Source organism: Corythoichthys intestinalis, chromosome 14 (genome assembly GCF_030265065.1).
Source record: "Corythoichthys intestinalis isolate RoL2023-P3 chromosome 14, ASM3026506v1, whole genome shotgun sequence".
NCBI classification, from domain to species: domain Eukaryota; kingdom Metazoa; phylum Chordata; class Actinopteri; order Syngnathiformes; family Syngnathidae; genus Corythoichthys; species Corythoichthys intestinalis.
The window spans coordinates 2,479,643-2,502,399 of record NC_080408.1 but is presented as its reverse complement, the minus strand read 5'-3'; the positions used below and the strand labels follow the sequence as shown (position 1 = coordinate 2,502,399).

The 22,757-nt window shown below is 36.9% G+C and overlaps 1 protein-coding gene across 1 annotated transcript; it reads right to left on the bottom strand.

The window, feature by feature from the left end:
- On the bottom strand, positions 1–22,199 carry LOC130930064 (tissue factor-like). The gene is made up of 7 exons (XM_057857769.1): positions 21,971–22,199; positions 19,350–19,461; positions 9,252–9,344; positions 9,064–9,167; positions 8,821–8,999; positions 6,068–6,233; positions 1–6,002 (listed from the first exon to the last, which is right to left on the bottom strand). Exons 1-7 carry the CDS (start codon positions 22,035–22,037, stop codon positions 5,866–5,868), a joined length of 858 nt encoding a protein of 285 aa, XP_057713752.1. The 5' UTR covers positions 22,038–22,199; the 3' UTR covers positions 1–5,865.
- Positions 22,200–22,757: the final 558 nt, after the last annotated feature.

Below are 22,757 nucleotides of genomic sequence, written 5' to 3'. Positions count from 1 at the left end.
TAACTTGTAGAAACGACTCTAGACATTATGACATGTTTTCCTGAAGCCAAAAACTCAGAGGGAAAAAATGTGAACAATGGATCCAATTGTGCGGACGTCAAAAGAGCAGTTTAACGCCTTCATATGCAGTAAACATTTTGTTGGGGGCCATGGTCCTACAGAAGACGAAGAGGTAAGCCATTTTGATATTTTTACTGATTTTTTAGCGTGGCGTTTTGCCGTGCTGCTTCTGTCTGACGATGAATGACCTGAAAAAAATTAAAATGGTGTCCGACTGCCACTGTTGTTACCTTTTCCACACAAAAATAGCAATATAAACTAGCCCTGCAAGCAGGACTCAACAGGCCCGTGGTCGAGCGTATTTCTCCAATTTCTTTTCGGTGATTTTTTTGGGGGGGATGCTAAATACATTTTGCCTACGCTTCGACATAATGTCAAAAAAGCAAGGGTCATTTTCATTTGCCATGAAAAAAGAATAATACAAGAAAATAAGACATAACAAACACCTAATAATAATAATTTCTCCATTTTTTTTCAGCAATTTTTTTTTGGGGGGGGGGGCTCATTAGGTTTTTTTTCCCTTCCAGGAGGAGTCGGTCTCATAAAAAAGGCCATTTTCTGTTTCCAGCAGGGGGCGCCAGGCCAAATGGGTGATATTTCAATGAAGTACATCACGTACATGCCAAATATGAAAAAGATTGAACGTTGTGTCTTGGAGTTATTAGTCATTTTCTGAATTTGGTGTTTCGTTAAAAAAAAAAGTACAACTTTGACCTCCCATCGACTTTGGCATGATGAAAAATACATTGTATCTTTTCTCTCCTACAGATGAAGTAGCAGAGTGTGAAGCAACAGTTTTAATGAGTCACAGCAGTTCTTCACTGCTGTCATCAGATGAACCAATTTATCCCTTTATCCCTAATTTATTTCATTGAAAAGTACATAGTATTTTTTTCACCCACAGAAGAAGTAGCAGAGTGTGACGCTAACCCTAACCCTAACACACACAAAAAAAAAAAAAAAAAGGTCAGGCCCGTGAATGAAAAGTCACCATTTTGATATGTGCAAATTTTGGTGAGTTTTCAAGCATGTTCAGAACTTCAAATTGGGCATTTTCATTTGCCCTGAAGAAGCCCCAACCCTAAACCCTAACCCTAATCCCCAAATAAACCCGACTTTGGTACTCCGCCCAGGTCAGGCCCGTGAACAAAAACGCACCATTTTGATAACTTAACATCTCATATGTCTCATGAAGAGTCTCACCAATTTTGAGGAGGATCCAACTAACTGCCTTGATGCAATGGTCTCAAACGTGCACCCTGGTTTACGACAAAAATGGCATGTTTTTCAATATTTAATCCAAAATATCCGATTTCCTGTTGGGTTTGGAATATGGGTGCAAGAAACTTTTCGAAGCATTTTTACACAAGATATCGACTTCCCAAATTACATCACTCTACGTTGAAAAAACCTCAATGGAGAGGCCTTTTTTCAAAATTCCAGGGGGCGCCACTGAGCCATTTTGGGACATTTTTTCACAACGTTGCCAAATTATCGAAATTTTCGTGAATCCGCATGTTTGTGCAAATTTTGGTGAGTTTTTTAGCATGTTGAGACCTCCAAATTGGCGATTTTCATTTGCCATTATAAAAAGAACTAGGCCCTCGCACTTTGGCGCAACTCGGACGTCACGCAGGTCGGGGTGGTGGCAGACAGCCCCCCTCTAATCATCTAATGAGAACCTAACATGCTTTAAACTCACTTCTTTTTTTGGGATGAAAAATTGTTTTTCAGTGTTCGAGCATGCAATGGCCACAAATTCTGCTGCCACTAGTTGGCGCTACAGAGTCGATGCAAATGACCACTACTGGACTCTTCAGGGTAAGACTTTCACCAAGCATGGGAAGTTTGGAGCAGATATCATGTATATCTACCAAGTTATGACTGTTCAAAATGTGTGGAGAGACAGAATGGTGACAGTCATTATCACTTTCCTGTTGGACCCCTCTGCTTCAACCAAACCTCAATCATTTTCATCAGGCATCTGAACACATGTCTTAAGGCTCCCCTTATGCAGGTTTGAGGTACATTGATTTTTTTTCCCTTTAGAGGAGGAGTGTGTCCCGTAAAAAAGGGCATTTCCTGTTCCCACTAGGAGGCGCCAGGCACAAATGGTAAATTTTAAATCCAGTCCTGCTCAGGCTGGGATACCTCACACACATGCCAGATTTAAAATAGATTGAACAATGTATGAGGGAGTTATCAGTAATTTTTTGAATTCGGTGTTTTGCCGAAAAAATGGCCGACTTTGGCACCCCGCCCAGGTCAGGCGCGTGAATGAAAACACACCATTTTAATAACTTAAGATTTCATATCCCTCATGAACAGTCTCGTCAATTTTGAGGATGATCAAACAAATTCCCTAGGTGCCAAGGTCTCAAATGTGCACACTGTAAATCGATAAAAATTTCACATTCAATCCAAAATACCCGATTTCCTGTTGGGTTTGGAATGCACGCGCAAGAGACTTTTTGGAGCAGTTTTGTACAAGGTAACGACTCTCCGAATTTCATCCCGCTACGTTGAAAAAACCTAAATGGAGAGGCCTTTTTGAAAAATTCAAGGGGGCGCCACTGAGCCATTTTGTTACATGTTTTAGTAACGTTGCAAGATTATTGAACGTTACGCAAAGCCGCATGTATGTGCAAATTTTGGTGAGTTTTCGTGCATGTTCAAGTTCCACATCTTTACCAGTGAATTTGGCACCGGGGACATCATTTTCGGACAGAATTGGTAGGTTTACCTCAGTAAACATCCATTTGTACACTATTTACATGCATCTAGCATGACGGACAAACGCGAGTTGATTTCTCGGGCATTTCTGCTTCCTGTTTATTTTGTTTTTGAGGATGGCCTGGCTCAGTGGTGGAGTAGTTGCAGTGACGTGCGGTCCGGGGAGGCAGGTGAGGCAGAGCCTCAGCTGTCATCATGACAAAAAAATAATTATAGCATCAAATTTATATTAATATTTGTTCATTGCTCTTAATGTATGACTCATTTCAAACATTTTTTATAGTCAAAATCGCTGAATTTGCCCATTTCCTGTTCAAATAACGAAATGAAACGAGAGGTGCGGCAGCAACGAGTAAAGCCTCACCTCTGATTTCGCAATCCATAACAAACTGGGTTGATACATGGAATTGGAGTGTGCTGGTTGCCGTACATCTGCATGTCGCCATTATAATGTTTCCAGATACGTTTATTTGACCTGATTTTCCACAGTCTGGCTAATGTCTTTAACCCTTAAAGTTTAATGTTTGTTAGCGACATATTTAGTTTTGCTGATGGGAAATAAAACAGCAGTGAAAAGGCACAGGTTGCGGCAGATAGTACTCTGCCGCACTGAATGGGGGCGTACGTGAAACTGGACTTTCCGTCAAAAGTGGACGCGATTAACAACACCGGAGCTAAAAGGTTTGCTTCAAACTACGGGACAGAAGATAACTCGCGCTTTTCAAACGGACTGGTACACCCGAAAAGACTGGCTATGTGGCTGTCCTTCGAAAAATCGCCTTTGCTGCTTTCCCTGCCTTTTCTTCTCAACTTGTGCCAATGTCTGGACTAACACGAGATATTGTGACATTAAAAATCTACCACGAAGCCTCAGCAAACATGAGAGCTCGACCACTCACATTTAAAGCCTGATTGCTTTAAAAACTTTTGGAAGCTCAAGAATCGATTTGGCTTTGACGGACAGCGGAAGCTCAACGGTAGCATTCACAACGCCCAAGGTAAAGGAAAACCGAAAGAGTTTGAAAGACCTCATTAATGCAACCTGCATCCTAAGCTAAACTGGAGTTAACATTTCGTGGTAACGATGAGCGTGTAAGCTCTTCTAAACGTGGCATATATGTAGAACGATTTCATGGTTTTGCTGAGAAAGATGAAAATTTAGCTAGACATTTGGACACATCCACTGTGTTTTCTGGCTTGTCAAATAGAACACAGAACGATCTAATTGAAGCAATCCTCTCCATTGAGGGGGAGAGATTTTTTAAAGTAAAGGAAAATAAGGAGGACTTTTACAAAAAGGGCGTAGGTTTGCATAGGGACGGTAGGGACATAACACTACCAACTTTTCAGGATGCTAAAATTGTCCCCACCAACTTTTAAGCAACCTTACCTTTTTTGCTTGATATAATGTTCAGTTATATAGAGAATTTAGATCTTTCAATAGTTCCATATGTTGCGAGGATAGAATTGACCCTACCATTATTAAGTGAATTATTTTCCTTATGTTTATGTTTGCTAATAAAAACCAGACATTTATTCAGGAAGTTTTCAAAATGTTTCTTTAGTATTTTTTGAAAACAAAGGTTTGAATCGAACAGTGTGTCATCTGAATCAATGCACGTAAAAGTTATTATCAGTAGATAAGGATTTATTTTGCATTGATCATTTTTGCCTATTAATTATTTAGGTTCATATACATGAGAAATGTGGCCCTTTGCCCCCTTCATCCAATCTGTTTGGTCTTATTAATGTCCCGTCCCCAGCAAAAAGTGTACCTATATGCAGGTGATGCTGTTATATCGTCCCTACGAATGTTGAGACCAAACCTATGCCCTTCCAAAGTAACGGTGGTTTTTGTGGTGAAGGACAGGCGCAAGACCACAAACAGTTTTCATTTCAATCTTATTAAAAAATTTAAAAAAAAAAAAAAAAAAAGCTTAGACCAAGAAAAATACAATAGAATATTTAAAAACTAAATTTTGGACTTAAATAAAATATCCTTTGTTTTTCTTTTCACACTTTTTGTTTAGCAATCTGTAATAAATTGATTAAAGTATCAGAATTAAAAGTTTTAAAAACAACTGAATATTTCACTAAAGGTCAGAATTGAATTCTGTGGTTTTGTACACCACTCTTTACTCTCATTTATGTTGCATGAATTATAGAATTGCGACGGCCAACACATTGAGGGTGTAGCGCAAATGCATGATATTTTCTTACTTTTACGTATAGATAATATGTACCGTGTGCGCGTGTTTTGTGAAGAATGCTGATGAGATATGAAATAACCAGTAGCCAATTGAATAAGCTACCCTTTTTGGTTTATATATTTGGAAATCTGACACTAAAGGAGTCAGTGCCTCACCAACCATGAACCTTACCGCATGTCACTGAGTAGTTGTCCTCCAACCCAGAGGTTGCGGGTTCGATTCCCCACCCTGATGAACTCGTATAAGTATCCTTGAGCAAGATACTGAACCCTGCATTGCGCCTGGTGCTGTGTCACCAGTAGGTAGATGGCAATGTAGTGTAAAGCGCTTTGAGTACCTTGAGAGGTAGAAAAGCACTATACAAGTATAACACCATTTGTTGTGCTTCCATTTGGTTTTAGGTCACTTTGGTGTTAACTCGTCGGCTGCTATTGCTATTGGCTTTAATGCATCGCGATGCATTGCCGAATCGAACAGAATCGAATCGTGACCCTCTGAATAGAATCGAATCGTGAGGGCAGTGCCGATGCACACCTCTACTATATCTGGCCACCCCTATGAAAAAATTTCTGGAGGCGCCACTGCATACAAAACGACAGTCCAGCCAGACCTAACCCTGCCACCAGAGGTCAGTGTATCCTCTATCATTACTTTGACTTTTTGGATAGTTATTTTGAAATTTAGGCGTACTTAAAGGGTTATATCCGACTTAAGCGGAAATTTGGGTTACGGTGCCAGCGTAGGAATGGAATTCGTTCATAACCCGGGGACTGACTACCTGTAAAAGCACGCGATTCTGTATGTACAGTATGAATGAGCGACAAGGTGCTTGTCAGGCAGATAAACGTTTGACACCCCTGGATTAAACAACAGTAGACGACTGATATGTTTGTGAGCTTCTGTTTCTTCGTTTGCAGCATAGAACGGTCACCGTGATGATGGTTATTAGGACAATTACCAGGATGAAAAGTCCGCCGACCAAAGCTCCAAGACTCAGTTCTAGGAGAAAAAAAAAACGACGGTTGTAGTTGGAGCGGACGCAGTTTCCGGGCTGCATTGCGTACCTTGGAAGACGTTGGTCTGTCCAGGAGTGCACTGCTGGATGCTCCAGGCTCCTTGTTGGTAGGGTTTGGATCTTGATGGGATGTAAGCCGCCACCATGAAGCAGTAACTCTGACCGGCATCCAACCCTGCCACTTCTCCTCTATTGGACTTGGTGATGATGTCACGCTGCAATGGAGAAATCAACAACAGCAAAATCAGAAATATTTGATAAATGCAAATTTAGTATGTGATTTGGATAAGAATTGCAGGACAAGACACATTTTGAAATGTTCCTTTTTTTTTTTAAAAAACACAATTTTTAAGCTTTTGAATTACATGCATAGCTACAGTGGTATGAAAAAGTATCTGGACCTTTTGGAATTTCTCACATTTCTGCAAAAAATCACCATCAAATGTGATCTGATTAAGGCAAAATCACACAGATGTAAAAACAGCGTCTGCTTTAACTAAAAGCACCCAAACATTTATAGGTTTTCATTAGGGCTGTCAAATGATTACAATTTTTAATCGAGTGAATTACAGCTTAAAAATTAATTCATCGTAATTAATCGCAATTCAAACCATCTATAAAATATCCCATATTTTTCTGTAAATTATTGTTGGAATGGAAACAAGACACAAGATGGATATATACATTCATAATACAGTACATAAGGACTATTTGTTTATTATAATAATAAATCAACAAGATGGCATTAACATTATTAACATTCTGTTAAAGTGATCCATGGATAGAAGACTTGTAGTTCTTAAAAGATAAATGTCAGTACAAGTTATAGAAATTTTATATTAAAACCCCTCTTAATGTTTTCGTTTTATTAAAATTTGTAAAAATTTCAATCCAAAAATAAACTAGTAGCTCGCCATTGTTGATGTCAATAATTACACCATGCTCACTCCCCAAACCGGCCCGCCTCCACATTTGGTCCGGCCCCCTGAACAATACCAGAGAGTAGTTTTTGTTTTTTTTTTCCCTCTCAATAGTGTTATTTATTTCCTGGCTTTTTTCTGTGAAGAACCCAGATAGGGTTATTTGGTTATTATCTATTTAATTAATAGTGTTATTATTATTTATTATTTTTATATTATATTATATTATGTTATATTATATTATTATTTTATTTACTTTTGTTCCGTGAAGAATCCAGAAAGGGTTATTTGATTGTGGCTTTCTGAAAAACAATAAATTTTTACATTTAGGAATATATAAAATATATACAAATATTTTAACGTGATCAATTTTAAAAAATTAATTACCGCCCGTTAACGCGATAATTTTGACAGCCCTAGTTTTCATACTTTAATGAAGGTGGTATGCAAACAATGACAGAAGGGGGAAAAATAGTAAGAGAACCATCACATTTAATATTTTGTGCCATCACCCCCTTTGGCAGCAATAACTTCAACCAGACGCTTCCTGCAGCTGCAGATCAGTCTGGCACATCGATCTTGGCCCATTTTTCTGGACAAAACTGCTGTCAGATTTCTGGGATGTCTGGCATGAATCGTGTCTTTAGGTCATGCCACAGCATCTCAATGTGGTTCAAGTCTGGACTTTGACTTGACCACTCCAGAACGTGTATTTTGTTCTTCTGAAACCATTCTTAAGTTGATTTACTTCTGTTTTGCAGCATCCATCCTCTTTTTCGCTTCAACTGTCTGACGGACGGGCTCAGGTTTTCCTGCAAAACATTCTGATAAACTTTTGAATTCATTCTCCCATTAATGATTGCAACTTGTCCAGGCCCTGAGGCAGCAAAACAGCCCCAAATCACTTGACTCCCTCCACCATGCTTCACGGTAGGGATGAGGTGTTGATGTTGGTGAGCTGTTCTATTTTTCAACTTCGGTTTCATCAGTCCTCAAAATATTTTGCCAAAACTTCTTTGGAGTGTCCAAGTTCCTTTTAGCGGACATTAAACGAGCAAAAATGTTTTGTTTTTTTGACAGCAGTGGCTTCCTCTATGGAGTCCTCCCATGAACCCCATTCTAGGTCATAGTTTTTTATATAGTTGATGTGTGCACAAAGATATTGGACTGTGCCAGTGGTTTCTGTAAGTCTTTAGCACACACGCTAGGGTTGTTTTTTACCTCTCTTAGGATTCTGCGCTGAACTCTTGGCGTCCTCTTTGGTGGACGGCCACTCCTTGAGAGAGAATCAACAATGCCAAACTCGCTCCATTTGTAGACAACTTCTCTGACTGTTGATTGATGAACATCCAGACTTTTAGAGATGGTTTTGTATCCTTTCCCAGCTTTATACAAATCAACAATCCATGATGGCAGGTCTTCAGATAGCTCTTTTGACCGAGCCATGATACACATCAGACAATGCTTCTCATTAAGACAATTCTTACCAGGTGTGTGTTTTATAGTTGGTAGGGCAACTTTAAACCACTCATTGGTAATTGGGAACACACCTAACTTAAATTGTTTGGTAAAAAATGCTTTCAATTGCTCTTTAAGTCTCCTTAGGCAGAGGGTTCACTTACTTATTTTTCTCCCCAACTATCATTGTTTGCATGCCATCCCCAGTAAAATATGGAAACTTATAAATGTTTGGGTGGTTTTAGTTAAAGCAGACACTGTTTTTTCATCTGTGTGATTTTGACAAAGATCAGATCACATTTGATGGTGATTTTATGCAGAAATGTGAGAATTCCCAAGAGATTCAGATACTTTTTCATTCCACTGTACCATTTAATATTCTAGTTATATCAGTTCACTTTTCCTTGTAGGTCATAGTCATTACTTTTCCTGTACTTCCAGACTTGTAATAGCTGATCTTGTACTGGAGGTCATTCTTCAGAATATCCCGAATGCTGAGTTGATTTTCATTCTTATGGAAACTGGTTAGCGGATCTTCAATGGTCACACTGGCTTTGCCCTCTTCCACCACCTCCACTGTGAATTCCGGAGCACTGATCTCACCTGAAATAACAGTGATTGTAAAGTTGAGTCTGACACTTCTTGTTCAAACGTCAGTAGAACTTACTCTGTTGATAGGGGTTGAAGGATGGCGACAAAGTGTGAGGAAACTCGTCCAGACCATAGTCAACGTCATCGTCTGATTCGGTTAGGATGTCAGCTGTATACTCCCTGTCAAAGTAGAACATTCATTAAATTGACAGCACCCGACGTCCAATCCATTTGAAGCGGGCGGGATGGCAGCTAACGTCAAACCTGTTGCGGGGTTGAAGTTCGTTGGACAGATCGCACTCGGTCTCCGTTATTTGGATGCAGTTGGGACTTTTCATCCACTGATCGCTGTGTTCCCTGATATTCAAATGAGATCATTTCAATTTACGGTTACATTTTCTATTTGCTATCATTTGCTATCATTTGAGCAACAATGTATGGAGTCCCTAAAGGGACATCGACGGAAATAAAATAAATTTAAATCACATGGGGCGCACTAGATAGTCGTAGGTTTGATCTCAACATTGGAAGGGACGATGGAACAGCATAACCTGCATGTACACTTTTTGCTGGGGACGGGACATTCATAATGATCAAAGCAAAATAAATCTGTATTGATTAATACTAACTTTTATGTGTATTGGTTCAGCCGACACTGTTCAGTTCAAACCTTTGCTTTCATAAAGTACTAAAGAAACATTTTTTAAAAATCCCAGAAAAATGTCCGGCTTTTAAGAGCACATTTAAATTGCATTATTTGAACATAACTTAAATTACATTAACATACAAAATATATTATATTATATATATTATATATATATATATATTATATATATATATATATATATATATATTATATAATATATATTTACCCCTTTTTCACTTGCTGAATGTGCCATTTCATTTTTTTTCTCCTCAAACGCACGTTTGATTGACTGATGACTTGGACACCCCCCCCCCCTCCACACATAGACACGCAACTCTCACAGTACAGAATTACATTACATGGGAGGGATATTAGAAGTTTTTTCGGCCAGCAGCCCGCTGTAAGTAATGGAAAATGTAGTTGTTGTGAAACGCACCACTAATTTTGCTACTGAAAGTCCGACCTGCATCACAGTTTAGCATTGACATTACATTAAACTGTGTAAACTTGCTAATGGAGTAGGAAGCTGCTTAGGAGAAGTGTCCTTCTGTATGTGTTTTCTACTATGTTAACGTTAATTAAACTGTGAGAAATATAGTAAACTCTGCTCAGCTGTAAGAAATTTAGTGTACCAAGGTTTACCCCCTTCTCCCCAGTTTTAATTTTTATTTTGCTTATGTTGTCTTAAAGCAGCCCAAAGGAGCTTTCATTTTTTTGTCGAGTTTGGCTGTGCTTGTGGACAAAAGCAGTAGTGTTTTTCCTGAAAGAAGGTTCCATTTTTATTTATTTTTGTCATTCCCTGACGAAGTTTTTCCGTTGTTATATTTCATTTATTTAGACAGACAATTTTGAGTGCCATTAAGACAAATGTTTATTTATTTATTTATTTATTTAGTCATTTATTTATTAATTTAGTCATTTATTTATTTTTGCATACCTGGATACTTAAGAGATGTTTAACAAGTTTGTGTATGTTAATATAATTTGTGTTGAAATAATGCAATTTAAATTTCCTAATAAAATCCAGACCTTTATTCTGGAAGTTTTCAAACTTTCTTTGGCAGTTTTTGAAAACAAAGGTTTGAATCAAATGGTGTATCACCTGAACCAATAGATATGCACTGCAAAAAAACCACCACCTTAAAATGTAAGAAAAAAATTAAATTCCCTTGTTTTCAGTGTAAATCTACTAGAAATAATTGAAATTATCTGCTAGTGCTTCAAGTAAATTTTACTCCGATTTTTTTGAAATAAAACAAAATAGCTAGCTGAAAAATAAACTTAACAGACTCATTTTGAATAAAAAATCTTGAATATTTAATCTTTAAAAATTGTTTGCAAGAAATGTTCTTAATTTGATAATACAACTAGCTAATGATAGCACCAACATATTCATAATTAGTGTTGGTGTTCAATGTATCTGTTGTTCACCCGACCGCCGTTCACCCAATCTGTTTAGCTTTATAAATGTCCCGTCCCCAGCAAAATGTGTACATGCAGGTTATGATTGAGGTTATATTGTCCCTACCAACACTGAGACCAAACCTAAACCCTTGGTCCACAAGCACAGTCAAACTCAACAAAAAATATGAAAGCTCATGTGGGCTGCTTTAAGTATTAGCACCGCTGGTGTTAATACTTTGTACAACCCCCTTTTGCCAACAAAACAAGGTCTGGGGACTGAGATGGCCATGGGAGGAGTTTGATTTTGTGCCTGGTGAACCATTTCTGTGTAGATTTGGCCATATGTTTAGGGTCATTGTCTTGCTGAAAGTCCTGGTGACGACCCATCTCCAGCTTTCGGGCAACAGATTTTGATTTAAAATGTCCTGGTATTTCAAAGCATTCATGATGCCATGCACCCTAACAAGGTTCCCAGGGCCTTTGGAAGCGAAACAGCCCCACAGCATCATTGACCCACCCCCATACTTCACAGTGGGTATGAGGTGCTTTTCAGCACGCGCATCTTTCGTGGCACGTCAGACCCACTTAGAGTGTTCGTTGCCAAAAAGCTCCATCTTGGTCTCATTTGACCAAAGCACACGGTCCCAGTTGAAGCCATTTTAAATCAAAATCTGTTGCCCTCTGCCCGAAAGCTGAAGATGGGTCGTCACTGGGTCTTTTAGCAAGACAATGACCCTAAACATATGGCCAAATCTACACGGAAATGGTTTACCAGACACAAAATCAAGCTTGTGAAACATTATAGGAGAAGATAAGGTGCTGTTTTGATGGCAAAAGGGGGTTGTACAAAGTATTAACACCAGGGGTGCTAATAATTGTGACACACATTATTTGATGTCAAATAATTATTTCTTTATGTGGGATTTTTCCCCACTGAATAAATGCACTTGTATTGAAGGTTGAATTTTTCTCTTTTTTTCCATTAAGGTCCCATATTATTTGAATTTAAAAAAAAAAATATTAGAAGCTAAAAAACACATCTTAACCAGGGGTGCCAATAATTATGGAGGGCACTGTACAGGAGGACCCTTCTCTCTAAGCAGCTTCCTACTTGAGTTTTGCAGGTTAGCAAACAGTTTAATGTTATGCTAACTCTGATGCAGGTCAGACTTTCAGTAGCAAAATTAGTGGTGTGTTCCCCATTTCCACAACATTGATGTCTTTTTACATTTCTTACAGTGGCTGCTACTAGCTGGGAAAAAAAACTTTTAATATCCCTGATATCTAATGTGTGTGTGTGTTTGTTGGGGGGGTCAAGTCATCAGCCAATCAAATAATCGTTTCGGCGGGGAGGGGGGAATGGACCGGCACATTCAGCAAGTGAAAAGAGGTACATGTAAGTCTGAACATAATAAAAATAGTTCACTTAATAATGGTGGGGTCAAATACAACAGTTAAACCATATGGGGAGACAATCTAAATCAGGGGTCCCCATCTGCCGGGCCGCGGACTGGTACCGGTCCGTGGCGCATTTGTGACTGGGCCGCAAAGAAAAAATAATTTAATAACGACCGCATTCTGGCCAAATTAACCCTGTGCCCCTGCTTAACACACCAATATCTCTGTCTACTCTAGATATAATACTACGGGATAGATTACAATGATGTCATAGAAGTCCATTCATTGGACTGCTAGCAGTACATCTTGTTTGTGTATATAATATATCTATGTGCGCTTGTCCTCGATAATAGCGTATTACAAGGCCGCGGCGCAGCACATTTGTTCCCGGAAATAATTAGCCCCCACACGAGCGAAGATAACAGGAAAACAGACGTCTTTGGAAATATTTTTACGGCGAAAAGGATATTTTTACGGCGAAAAGGGCACCTGACGAGCCTACAACCTCGAAGACCCACGAACTGCGAAGGAGTGGATTCGTGACCCGTTTGTGAATAAACAGAGATCGCAAATGACGGCGACCTTATTAAACGTACATTTGAGACAACAACTCTACCAAGGTTCTGGATTAAAGTCATTCTGGAATATCCTGACATCGTGACAAGAGCGTTGAAAACCTTGCTACAATTTCCAACATCGTATCTTTGTGAAGCGGGCTTCTTAACTAATGTTTAACGACAAGGCGAAGTCGTTAATGGTGAGCGCAGTGTGCAGCTGTTGTTTGAAGCTTACATGGCAGGATGAATCTGAGGAGAACTTTTCTACAAGTCCTTCCATAGTCAAACGTAAGTTAATATTCCTTTCTTTCAAGAAAGTTTGTAGTGTTAACTTTGGAATCGCTGCATTTGCGCATTTTGCGGCTATGTTTAACGTTATGCGCATGCGCAGAACCGCATCGTTGCAGTTTTTGATGGGTTGCAAAATTTGTCAGAACACCGGTCCGTGGAAAAAAAGACCCAAATAACACCGGTCCGTGGTGCAAAAAAGGTTGGGGACCCCTGATCTAAATGAAATATAACTGAAGTCATTATATAACGCAAATAAGGTTTCTTAAAAGTTGGTGGGGACAATTTGAGCATCCTGAAAAGTTGGTAGTGTTTTGTCCCTACCGTCCCTATGCAAACCTACGCCCTTGTTAGAAACTACTGTATCTGGTGTGCACCAGAAAAAGTCTGGTAAACATTAGCATTATATTGCATTTAGGCTAGTGGACTTTTTCTATGCAAGTTAGCCAATTGTTCTTCTGTTGTACTTAAATCCTCATGTATTTGTTTGTTTTTTTTAAATCTTTTGAGGCTAAACTCAGGTGCTAGTTGAGTCCAAGACTGAAGTAAAGCTCAACTAAATCCTGTATTATCATTTTTAGCGTGCTGAAACTGCCGGTGTCCGATGCGCGCCTGAGCTTAGCCACAAACGATTAAAACATTTTTTATTAAATGAGGATCTTACAAAAGAACATTTGACTAAGTTGCATAGCAAAAGTTTGCTCGCTTAAATGCTATATTATGCTAATGTTTACCAGATTGATTCTGGTTCACACCACATACCATCTGCTGCGCACTAGATGGTTTAAATTTATTTTATTTCTCTCGATGCCCCTTTACCCAGATAGCAGACTTATATTTAATAAACGCTGATTTTCCATCAAAATCATCAGTATGGTTGACATCGAAATTTTCGACGTCAAGTGACGTTGAAGCAACGTTGCTCTATGGTACTATGTCAGGCAATGGTTGGGTTAACATTGTTTTATAGTTGATGAATTAATGTTGACAAATAGTTGATTTATGATTGAATGGGAAATAAGATTGAAAAGTCATTGAATTATGGATGAGGGGGAGTCTTGGTTGAAAACATAACATTGATTCAGCGTTGTTCCAATATTACTCATAATCGAAATGACGTTTAGGTTTTGTAAGGATTTCAAGGTTGAAACAACATTAATTGAGGGTGCAAAAGTGACGTTGATTCAACGATACAAGATAGACAGCAGAATGTTGATCCAACATCTTTTTAACGTCGGTCTGCTATCTGGGTAGGGGCTCCGTACAGGTAGTTACAAGTTGCTGTTTTCTACGAGCACAGAAAAGATCATTATTATCACGATTTTGGATTTCAAGATCTCATCAAAGTCATAAAATGGATACTTCTTCATTATTTGTTACGTTACGTTATGGGACTTTAAAGTATTCATTTCGATAAATTAATTACAAAAGATTCACGAATTAAAAAGATTAAAAAAAAAACTGCAATGGTCTGGCAACCCCGCCTACTACCAATAGATAGCTGTACTTAGATTACTGACTCCAAACATGGCCACCACAATGTTTTGAAAATCTACAAAATAACTACAAACATGGCCAACATATCACATGACTTATGGCCAGCACGTCACGTGTTACGGTCATAAACTACTAAATGTCTACAAACATGGCACCGCAACACAAGTTGCAGTCACTGCTATACAAATAAAGGGTGGACGATACACAGAGTAAGCAAATTAACAGGGAAAAAAATATTACAATAAAAAATATAATAAGGAGGGCTGTCAAACAATTAAAATTTTTAATCGAGTTAATTACAGCTTAAAAATTAATTCATCGTAATTAATCGCAATTCAAACCATCTATAAAATATGCCATATTTTTCAGTAAATTATTGTTGGAATGGAAAGAGAAGACACAAGACTGATATATACATTCAACATATGGTACATAAGTACTGTATTTGTCTATTATAATAATAAATCAACAAGATGGCATTAACATTATTAACATTCTTTTAAAGCGATCCATGGATAGACTTGTAGTTCTTAAAAGATAAATGTTAGTACAAGTTATAGACATTTTATATTAAAACTAGGGCTGTCAAACAATTACAATTTTTAATCGAGTTAATTACAGCTTAATCGATCGAAACTCCTAGTTTTTTGTGATATCTACAAAGAGAGTCTTCGCAAATACAACCAGGAACTGAAAAATGCTAGACAATCATATTTTTCAGAGATCATTAGTAGAAACACCAACAATACTCGCACACTATTTTCTGTTGTTGACAAACTGACAAACCCACAAGCATCAATACCTCAGGAATTGGCATCTGAGGTGTCCTGTAATAATTTGGCAGCATTCTTTACACACAAAGTACTAAAGATTAGACAGACTGTGTGCAACTCCGGATTAACAAATGTTACACTAAATGCCTCCCAAAATGTCCCTCACGTCAATCTTAGACAGTTTAGCCTCTTGGACCATGCCACTTTAACAAAAATTGTGTCGAAATTAAAGCCCACAACATGCTGCCTTGACATCCTTCCTTCAAACTTTTTCAAAACTGTTTTTCATTGCATAGCCCCAGACATACTTTAGATTATAAATACTTCTCTCCAAACAGGAGAGTTTCCTCAGACTTTAAAAACTGCAGTAATAAAACCTCCCCTAAAAAAAAAAAACCTAATCTGGATGCCTCAACCATTAGTAATTACAGGCCAATATCAAATCTGACATTCCTGGGGAAAATTATCGAAAGGGTTGTGTTTGAACAGATCCAGACTTTTATGATGCAAAACAATCTTTTTAACTCATTTCAGTCTGGATTTCGGCCACAACACAGCACCGAGACCGTGCTTATCAAATTCCTAAATGATATTCGTCGGAATACCGATGCAGGCAAATCATCTGTTCTGCTACTATTGGATCCCAGCGCCGCATTTGACACGGTTGATCACAACATACTACTCAGTAGATTGGAACAGTGGGTAGGGCTTACTGACACTATTCTTCAGTGGTTCACATCCTATTTACATGATAGGGATTTCTTTGTGTCAATTGGAAACTATCAGTCAGAACGAACCAAATTCACATGTGGAGTCCCTCAAGGGTCAATTCTTGGACCATTCTTATTTAACATCTACATGCTTCCGTTAGCTCAGATAATGGAACAGTATGACATCTCCTATCACGCCTATGCAGATGACACACAACTGTACATTTCTGTCCCCACATAATTATAGTCCCTTAGTCTCCCTGAGTAAATGCACTCATCAAATCAATGAATGGATGTGCCAGAATTTTCTCCAGTTAAATGTGGAGAAGACAGAGGTGATCATTTTTGGGTCAAAAAAGGAAAGGTCAAAGATAAGCAGCCAACTTAGCACAATGTCACTTACAGCTACAAATCAAGTCAGAAACCTTGGCGTAATTATTGACTCAGACCTAAAATTTGATAGCCATCTAAAGTCCGTCACTAAATCCGCTTATTACCACCTAAAAAATATAACCAGAATTAAGGGGCTTCTGACTCAACAAGACATGGAAAAACGTATGCATGCATTCATTTTCAGCAGATTGGACTACTGCAACGGTATATTTACAGGTCTTGATAAAAAATCAGTCAGGAAGCTGCAGCTAGTACAGAATGATGTAAAGCACTTTGAATTGCCTTGTATTGAATTGTGCTATATAAATAAATTTGCCTTGCCTTGCCTTAAAAATTAATTCATCGTAATTAATCGCAATTCAAACCATTTATAAAATATGCCATATTTATCTGTAAATTATTGTTGGAATGGAAAGATAAGACACAAGACGGATATATACATTCAACATACGGTACATAAGTACTGCATTTGTTTATTATAACAATAAATCAACAAGATGGCATTAACATTATTAACATTCTCTTAAAGCGATCCAAGGATACAAAGACTTGTAGTTCTTAAAAGATAAATGTTAGTACAAGTTATAGAAATTTTATATTAAAACCCCTCTTAATGTCTTTGTTTTATTAAAATTTGTTAAATTTTCAATCAAAAAATAAACTAGTAGCTCGCCATTGTTGATGTCAATAATTACACCATGCTCACTCATGTTACTAACCCATAAAATCAGCTGGACCCAAGCGCCAGCAGAGGGCGCCAAACACCAAAAAACAAGCAGACATTACATTTTAATCTGTTTGAGCAGGGCATGTGCGTTAATTGCATCAAATATTTTAATGTGATTAATTTAAAAAATTAATTACCGCCCGTTAACGCGATAATTTTAACAGCCCTAATTAAAACCCCTCTTAATGTTTTCGTTTTAATAAAATTTGTAAAATTTTCAATCAAAAATAAACTAGTAGCTCACCATTGTTGATGTCAATAATTACACAATGCTCATGGGTGCTGAAGCCCATAAAGTCAGTCACACCCAAGCGCCAGCAGAGGGCGACAAAACTCCAAAAAACACAAGTAACAAGTGGACATTGCACTGTGCTGTCATTTTAATCTGTTTGAGCGGGGCATGTGCATTAATTGCGTCAAATATTTTAACGTGATTAATTTACAAAATTAATTACCGCCCGTTAATGCGATCATTTTGATCGCTCTAATAATAATAATACAAGCAGTCCCTGGGTTGCGAACGAGTGCCATTCCTACACTGACAACGTAAACAGAACTTTTGCGTAAACCGGAATCAACCCCTTAAGTACCCCAAAATAACTATCCAAAAAGCCCAAAAGTATTATTTTGTTTGATGATGGAGGATACAATGCCCTCTGGTGGACTGTCGCCTTGTATGATTGCGAAGCAGACTCAGACGTCTGATAATAAGGATAGCTGCGCTCTGGTTTGGCCCACATAAGGCCGTAAGTTGTCTCAGCTAATATATGTTTGTGTATACATTTGTAATTAAGGCTATAGCTACAGTTTATGGATTTAGGTGTGAGCGATTTGCTATAAGAATTGTAAATACGTTAGCATTCATATTTCGTAGCATTTAAGCAAGTGGACTTTTGTTATGCAAATGTATTCTACTAAATGTATATTGATCAGTAAAGTAAAAAATAAGATACTGTGAGATACAATAAGGTACTGTTTATCGCCTAAGTCGAGTATGTCGTAGCCCAGGGACTACCTGTAATAATAAATAAAAAGGTCATTTCCAAAACAGGCTGTATTTTTTTTTTTTTTTTTAATGCAAAGACTCTTGGTCCCTATAGCCTTAGGGTTCGAAGAGAAACTTAAATCATTCACGCGTAAAGAATGTTTTTTTTTTCAGAAAAACATGAAAATTTGGTCTTTTATTTACATATTTTGCACAGTGAATGTGGAATTTTGACAAAATTAAGATACGGTGGTATGAAAAAGTATCTGAACCTTTTGGAATTTCTCACATTTCTGCATAAAATCACCATCAAATGTGATCTGATCTTTGTCAAAATCACACCGATGTAAAAACAGTGTATGCTTTAACTAAAACCACCCAAACATGCCCGATATTCCAGGACTCTGACTGAACTACAGCAGTTTTGCAGAGAAGAATGGTCCAAGATTAGTCAAGATCGATGTGCCAGACTGATCTGCAGCTACAGGAAGCGTCTGGCTGAAGTTATTGCTGCCAAACTGGGGGCCACAAAATATTAAATATCATCGTTCACTTATTTATTCTATTGTTTGCATACTATCCTCACTATAATATGAAAACCTATAAAGTTTTTTTCATCTGTGTGATTTTGACAAAGATCAGCTCACATTTGATGGTGATTTTATGCAGAAATTGCAAAAGGCTCAAATACTTTTTCATATCACTGTAATTTAAAAACTATAAAACATCTATGTCGGTGGGTCAGCTGTTTTGGCTTGGAAGAAATGCCATTGAAAATAACAAGAGAAGTATTATACTGTAGATGGTAAGCAACCATCATTCATTCATTCATTTTGTCAGGGCACAGGTATTATTTCAAGACACTGATTAAATTGACCACCTAACCATTAAAAATAGATACCTTAATTTTAAAAAAAAAAGTGCAAATATACATGATATAATAATGTATTTTTTTTTCACGTGTTTAAGTGTGTGCCGACTCACCAAGTGAATTGGACAGTAAATGTGTACTTTGATGGCGCTGCGGTCCATTTCAGAAGGGTTTTAAAATCCAGAGACACCCAACGTACGTTCTCTGCTCTGGGTGAGTCTTCGACTGTGAAAAAAAAAAAAAAATTCATAGAGGCAACATTAAAAACCTCATGGTTTACTGTATGTCAATGTATTTACTTTATTCTACAACAAATATAAACAATAGCATATGACGGTTAGCAACCGTGTGGTTTAGCGTGGTTAACTTCTCCACCCCATCCGAACTCGTCAGCGCAAACCAAAAAATGAAATATATTTTTCATCAATCACGCATGTCGGAAGAAATACCGTTAGGTAATATCTGACTTTGGGTCAGAATTGTTTACAGATGATGTCACTTTAGAGGAATTTTGGTGACGGTGTGAAAATAAGCTCGACAGCTGACGTGATTGTCAGTGAGCATTCATTCATGATAAGAAAAACAATGAGACACCAAAACCTCAATTCCCAACTGTTTTTGTGTTGCAACACCATAAACTCCCTCTTACATACGTCATACAATTACTATATAAAGATGACTTAGATGTGGGCGGTTGGTTGGCCCACATTATTGTCACTCTAGAAACACGGATCGCAAACTAGCGGCTCAGTATCATTTTGTACAGTAAATCACATGCATCGACCGCATGTTTTTCGCTAAAATAAAATTTCCACTGCCCAAAAATTGGAATATATTTACTGTTCTTTTCTGCTTTTAAACAAAATCAAGAGAATATTTACTTATCCTTGTTCCTTTTTTAATCAAAAAAATTAAAAAGGAATGTTTATTGATAAATTTCCCCTTTTTGTCTGTTAAAAATTGAAGATAAAAAATGGAAAAATTAATATATATATAAAAATAGAATACTTTTGTTTTGCTACGGAGCATTAGAGGATTTCTGGTGCGCCTCAGATTGTTTCTGGTTTCAATTGTTGTAAACATTAGCATGATATAGCATTTAAGCTAGCGAACTTTTGCTATGCAAGTTAGACAATTGCAGAAATTGACTAACTTGCATAGCAAAAGTTCGCTAGCTCAAATGCAATATCATGCTAATGTTTACCAGAAACAATGTGGTGCATACCAGATTGATTAAATGTATTTTATTTCTGTTGATGTCCTTTTAGGGGCTCCGTATTTAGCCCCTTTAATTAATTTTTTTTTTTAAATAAAAAAAATTAAAAAACAAGAATATTTACAATTTTTTTCTTTGCATTATTATTATTTTTTTTCTTTAAACCCAAAAATGAAAAGGGAACGTTTACTAATTATTTTCTTTTTTATTTCTTAAAATTCAAAGTTTTTTTTTTCAATTATACATCGATAAATATATGAAAAGAGAATATTTTTGCTTAGCCCCGTTAATTAAAAAAAAATGTATACATGAATATAATTTTTTTTTTTTTTTTAAAGGAATATTTATGATTTTTTTCTTTGTATTATTTCTTATTACTTTAATTAAACCCAAAAATGAGAAGGTAATGTTAACCAATTATTTTCTTCTTTTTTATTTCTTAGTATTCAAAGATAAAAACGAAAAAAATAATACAGGGATAAATATATGGAATGATATTTTGTTTAGCCACTCTAATTAAAAAAAGAAAGAAAGAAAAAAAAACATTTGATGAAAAATAAGAATATTTACAATTTTTTTCTTTTTCTTTAACCCAATGATGAAAAGAAAAAAGGAATATTTACCAATTATTTTCTCCTTTGGTATTTCTTAAAATTCAAAGATAAAAATGAAAAAAAAATACATAAATAAATATATGGAAAAAATAATATTTTTTTATCCTATCCTTTTTTATTTAAAAATGAATTGTAAATAATCGAATATTTTTCCTGTTTTTCTATTTTAATTCAAGCCGAAAATGAAAAGGGAATGTTTACCGATTATTTTCCCTTTTTTTGTTTATTAAAAATCAAAGATGGAAATGGAAAAATAAATGATTAAGTAAATATGTGTAAGGGTCAGGGTTAGGATATATGTATATATCTATAGATATAAATTATAAACAGTATATACATACATACCCAGTATAGTTACGTATATTCATCCTTTTTTTTATAATAAAAAAATTACAAAGCAATAATAAAGAATATTTACTATTTCTCATCCTTTTTAAAGGAAAATAAAAATGAACAAAACATAATAAAAATGTACTAAGATGCTAAAAGATTTGGCTCAACAATTTTATGTTCCACAATCTCTCTAAATAAATTGTCAACTATCAAAATGACGTTTCATTTGCTAACCGATTAGTCGGTTAATCGCATCACCCCTGCCATTGACGCCTTGATACGTCCAATCCATTTTGACTGGATCGATCGCCGCCGACCCCTACTTGTCTTTTGTCATCAAATCGTGATCATTCAATGCCATCTAAGTCCAAAAAACACAAAAGTACAAAAAACCTAAATAAAAATAAGTCAAGTTCAACCAAAGTAAACAAATCAACCTCTTATTTCCCTGAACGGCACCAGCACAATTGTGCATTTTGTGCCTTCCAGATTATCCAAAGGAATGTAAATTAGAAGCACATGAGAGTCGGTGATCGTGTGCCAAAATGCCCGAATCTGGTGAAACATTTACCTGCAATAACGATCATCCAAGAAGCCATGTAGACTCCAAGATAAAGAACCTTTCTCAAAGAGGTCATGTTGCGACACGTAAATTCCTTTCTCCTTAAAGCCGAGATATTATTAAAGAGTGACGAGCTTCCTCCTTGTTTAAACTGCAGTGTCTCCAAGAGTGTGGGATCTGAATTTGGGGGGACTGAGGGGTCTGATCAGGGTTCCGCCCCTCTGCTCCACTGACTGATCCCTCCCTCCCTCCTTCTCACATGCCTGCTCTCTCTTAGAACATTCCCATAAAACTTCTTTTAGCCAAACAGACGCTGCCCTTAATCTGCCATCTCAGAAATACAGGAATCTACATGCAAAACTCACCACCTTGACAAAAAACCAACGGTGTAATCTCAGAAAGGAAAATACTTCATGTTACCATGACAACAAATGGGCACTATTCCAAATGGTTCGCATTCTTTTCAGGAAAGTTTTTGGATTTCTCCCCAGTGAGGAGTGAGCGCTAGGGTCCAGAGAAGTGGACGATGATAGATAGATAGATAGATAGATAGATAGATAGATAGATAGATAGATAGATAGATAGATAGATAGATAGATAGATAGATAGATAGATAGATAGATAGATAGATAGATAGATAGATAGATAGATAGATAGATAGATAGATAGATAGATAGATAGATAGATAGATAGATAGATAGATAGATAGATAGAGTGCCTTGCAAAAGTATTCGGCCCCCTTGAACCTTGCAACCTTTCGCCACATTTCAGGCTTCAAACATAAAGATATAAAATT

Bases quoted from the DNA above. Each gene is read 5' to 3' on its own strand.
- LOC130930064 (XM_057857769.1), bottom strand. From the start codon at position 22,037: ATGACCTCTTTGAGAAAGGTTCTTTATCTTGGAGTCTACATGGCTTCT. The intron at 9,345-19,349 runs GTGAGTCGGCAC...TTTGAATATCAG, and splicing joins TTTACTGTCCAATTCACTTG to GGAACACAGCGATCAGTGGA. The intron at 9,000-9,063 runs GTAAGTTCTACT...CTGTTATTTCAG, and splicing joins CTTCAACCCCTATCAACAGA to GTGAGATCAGTGCTCCGGAA.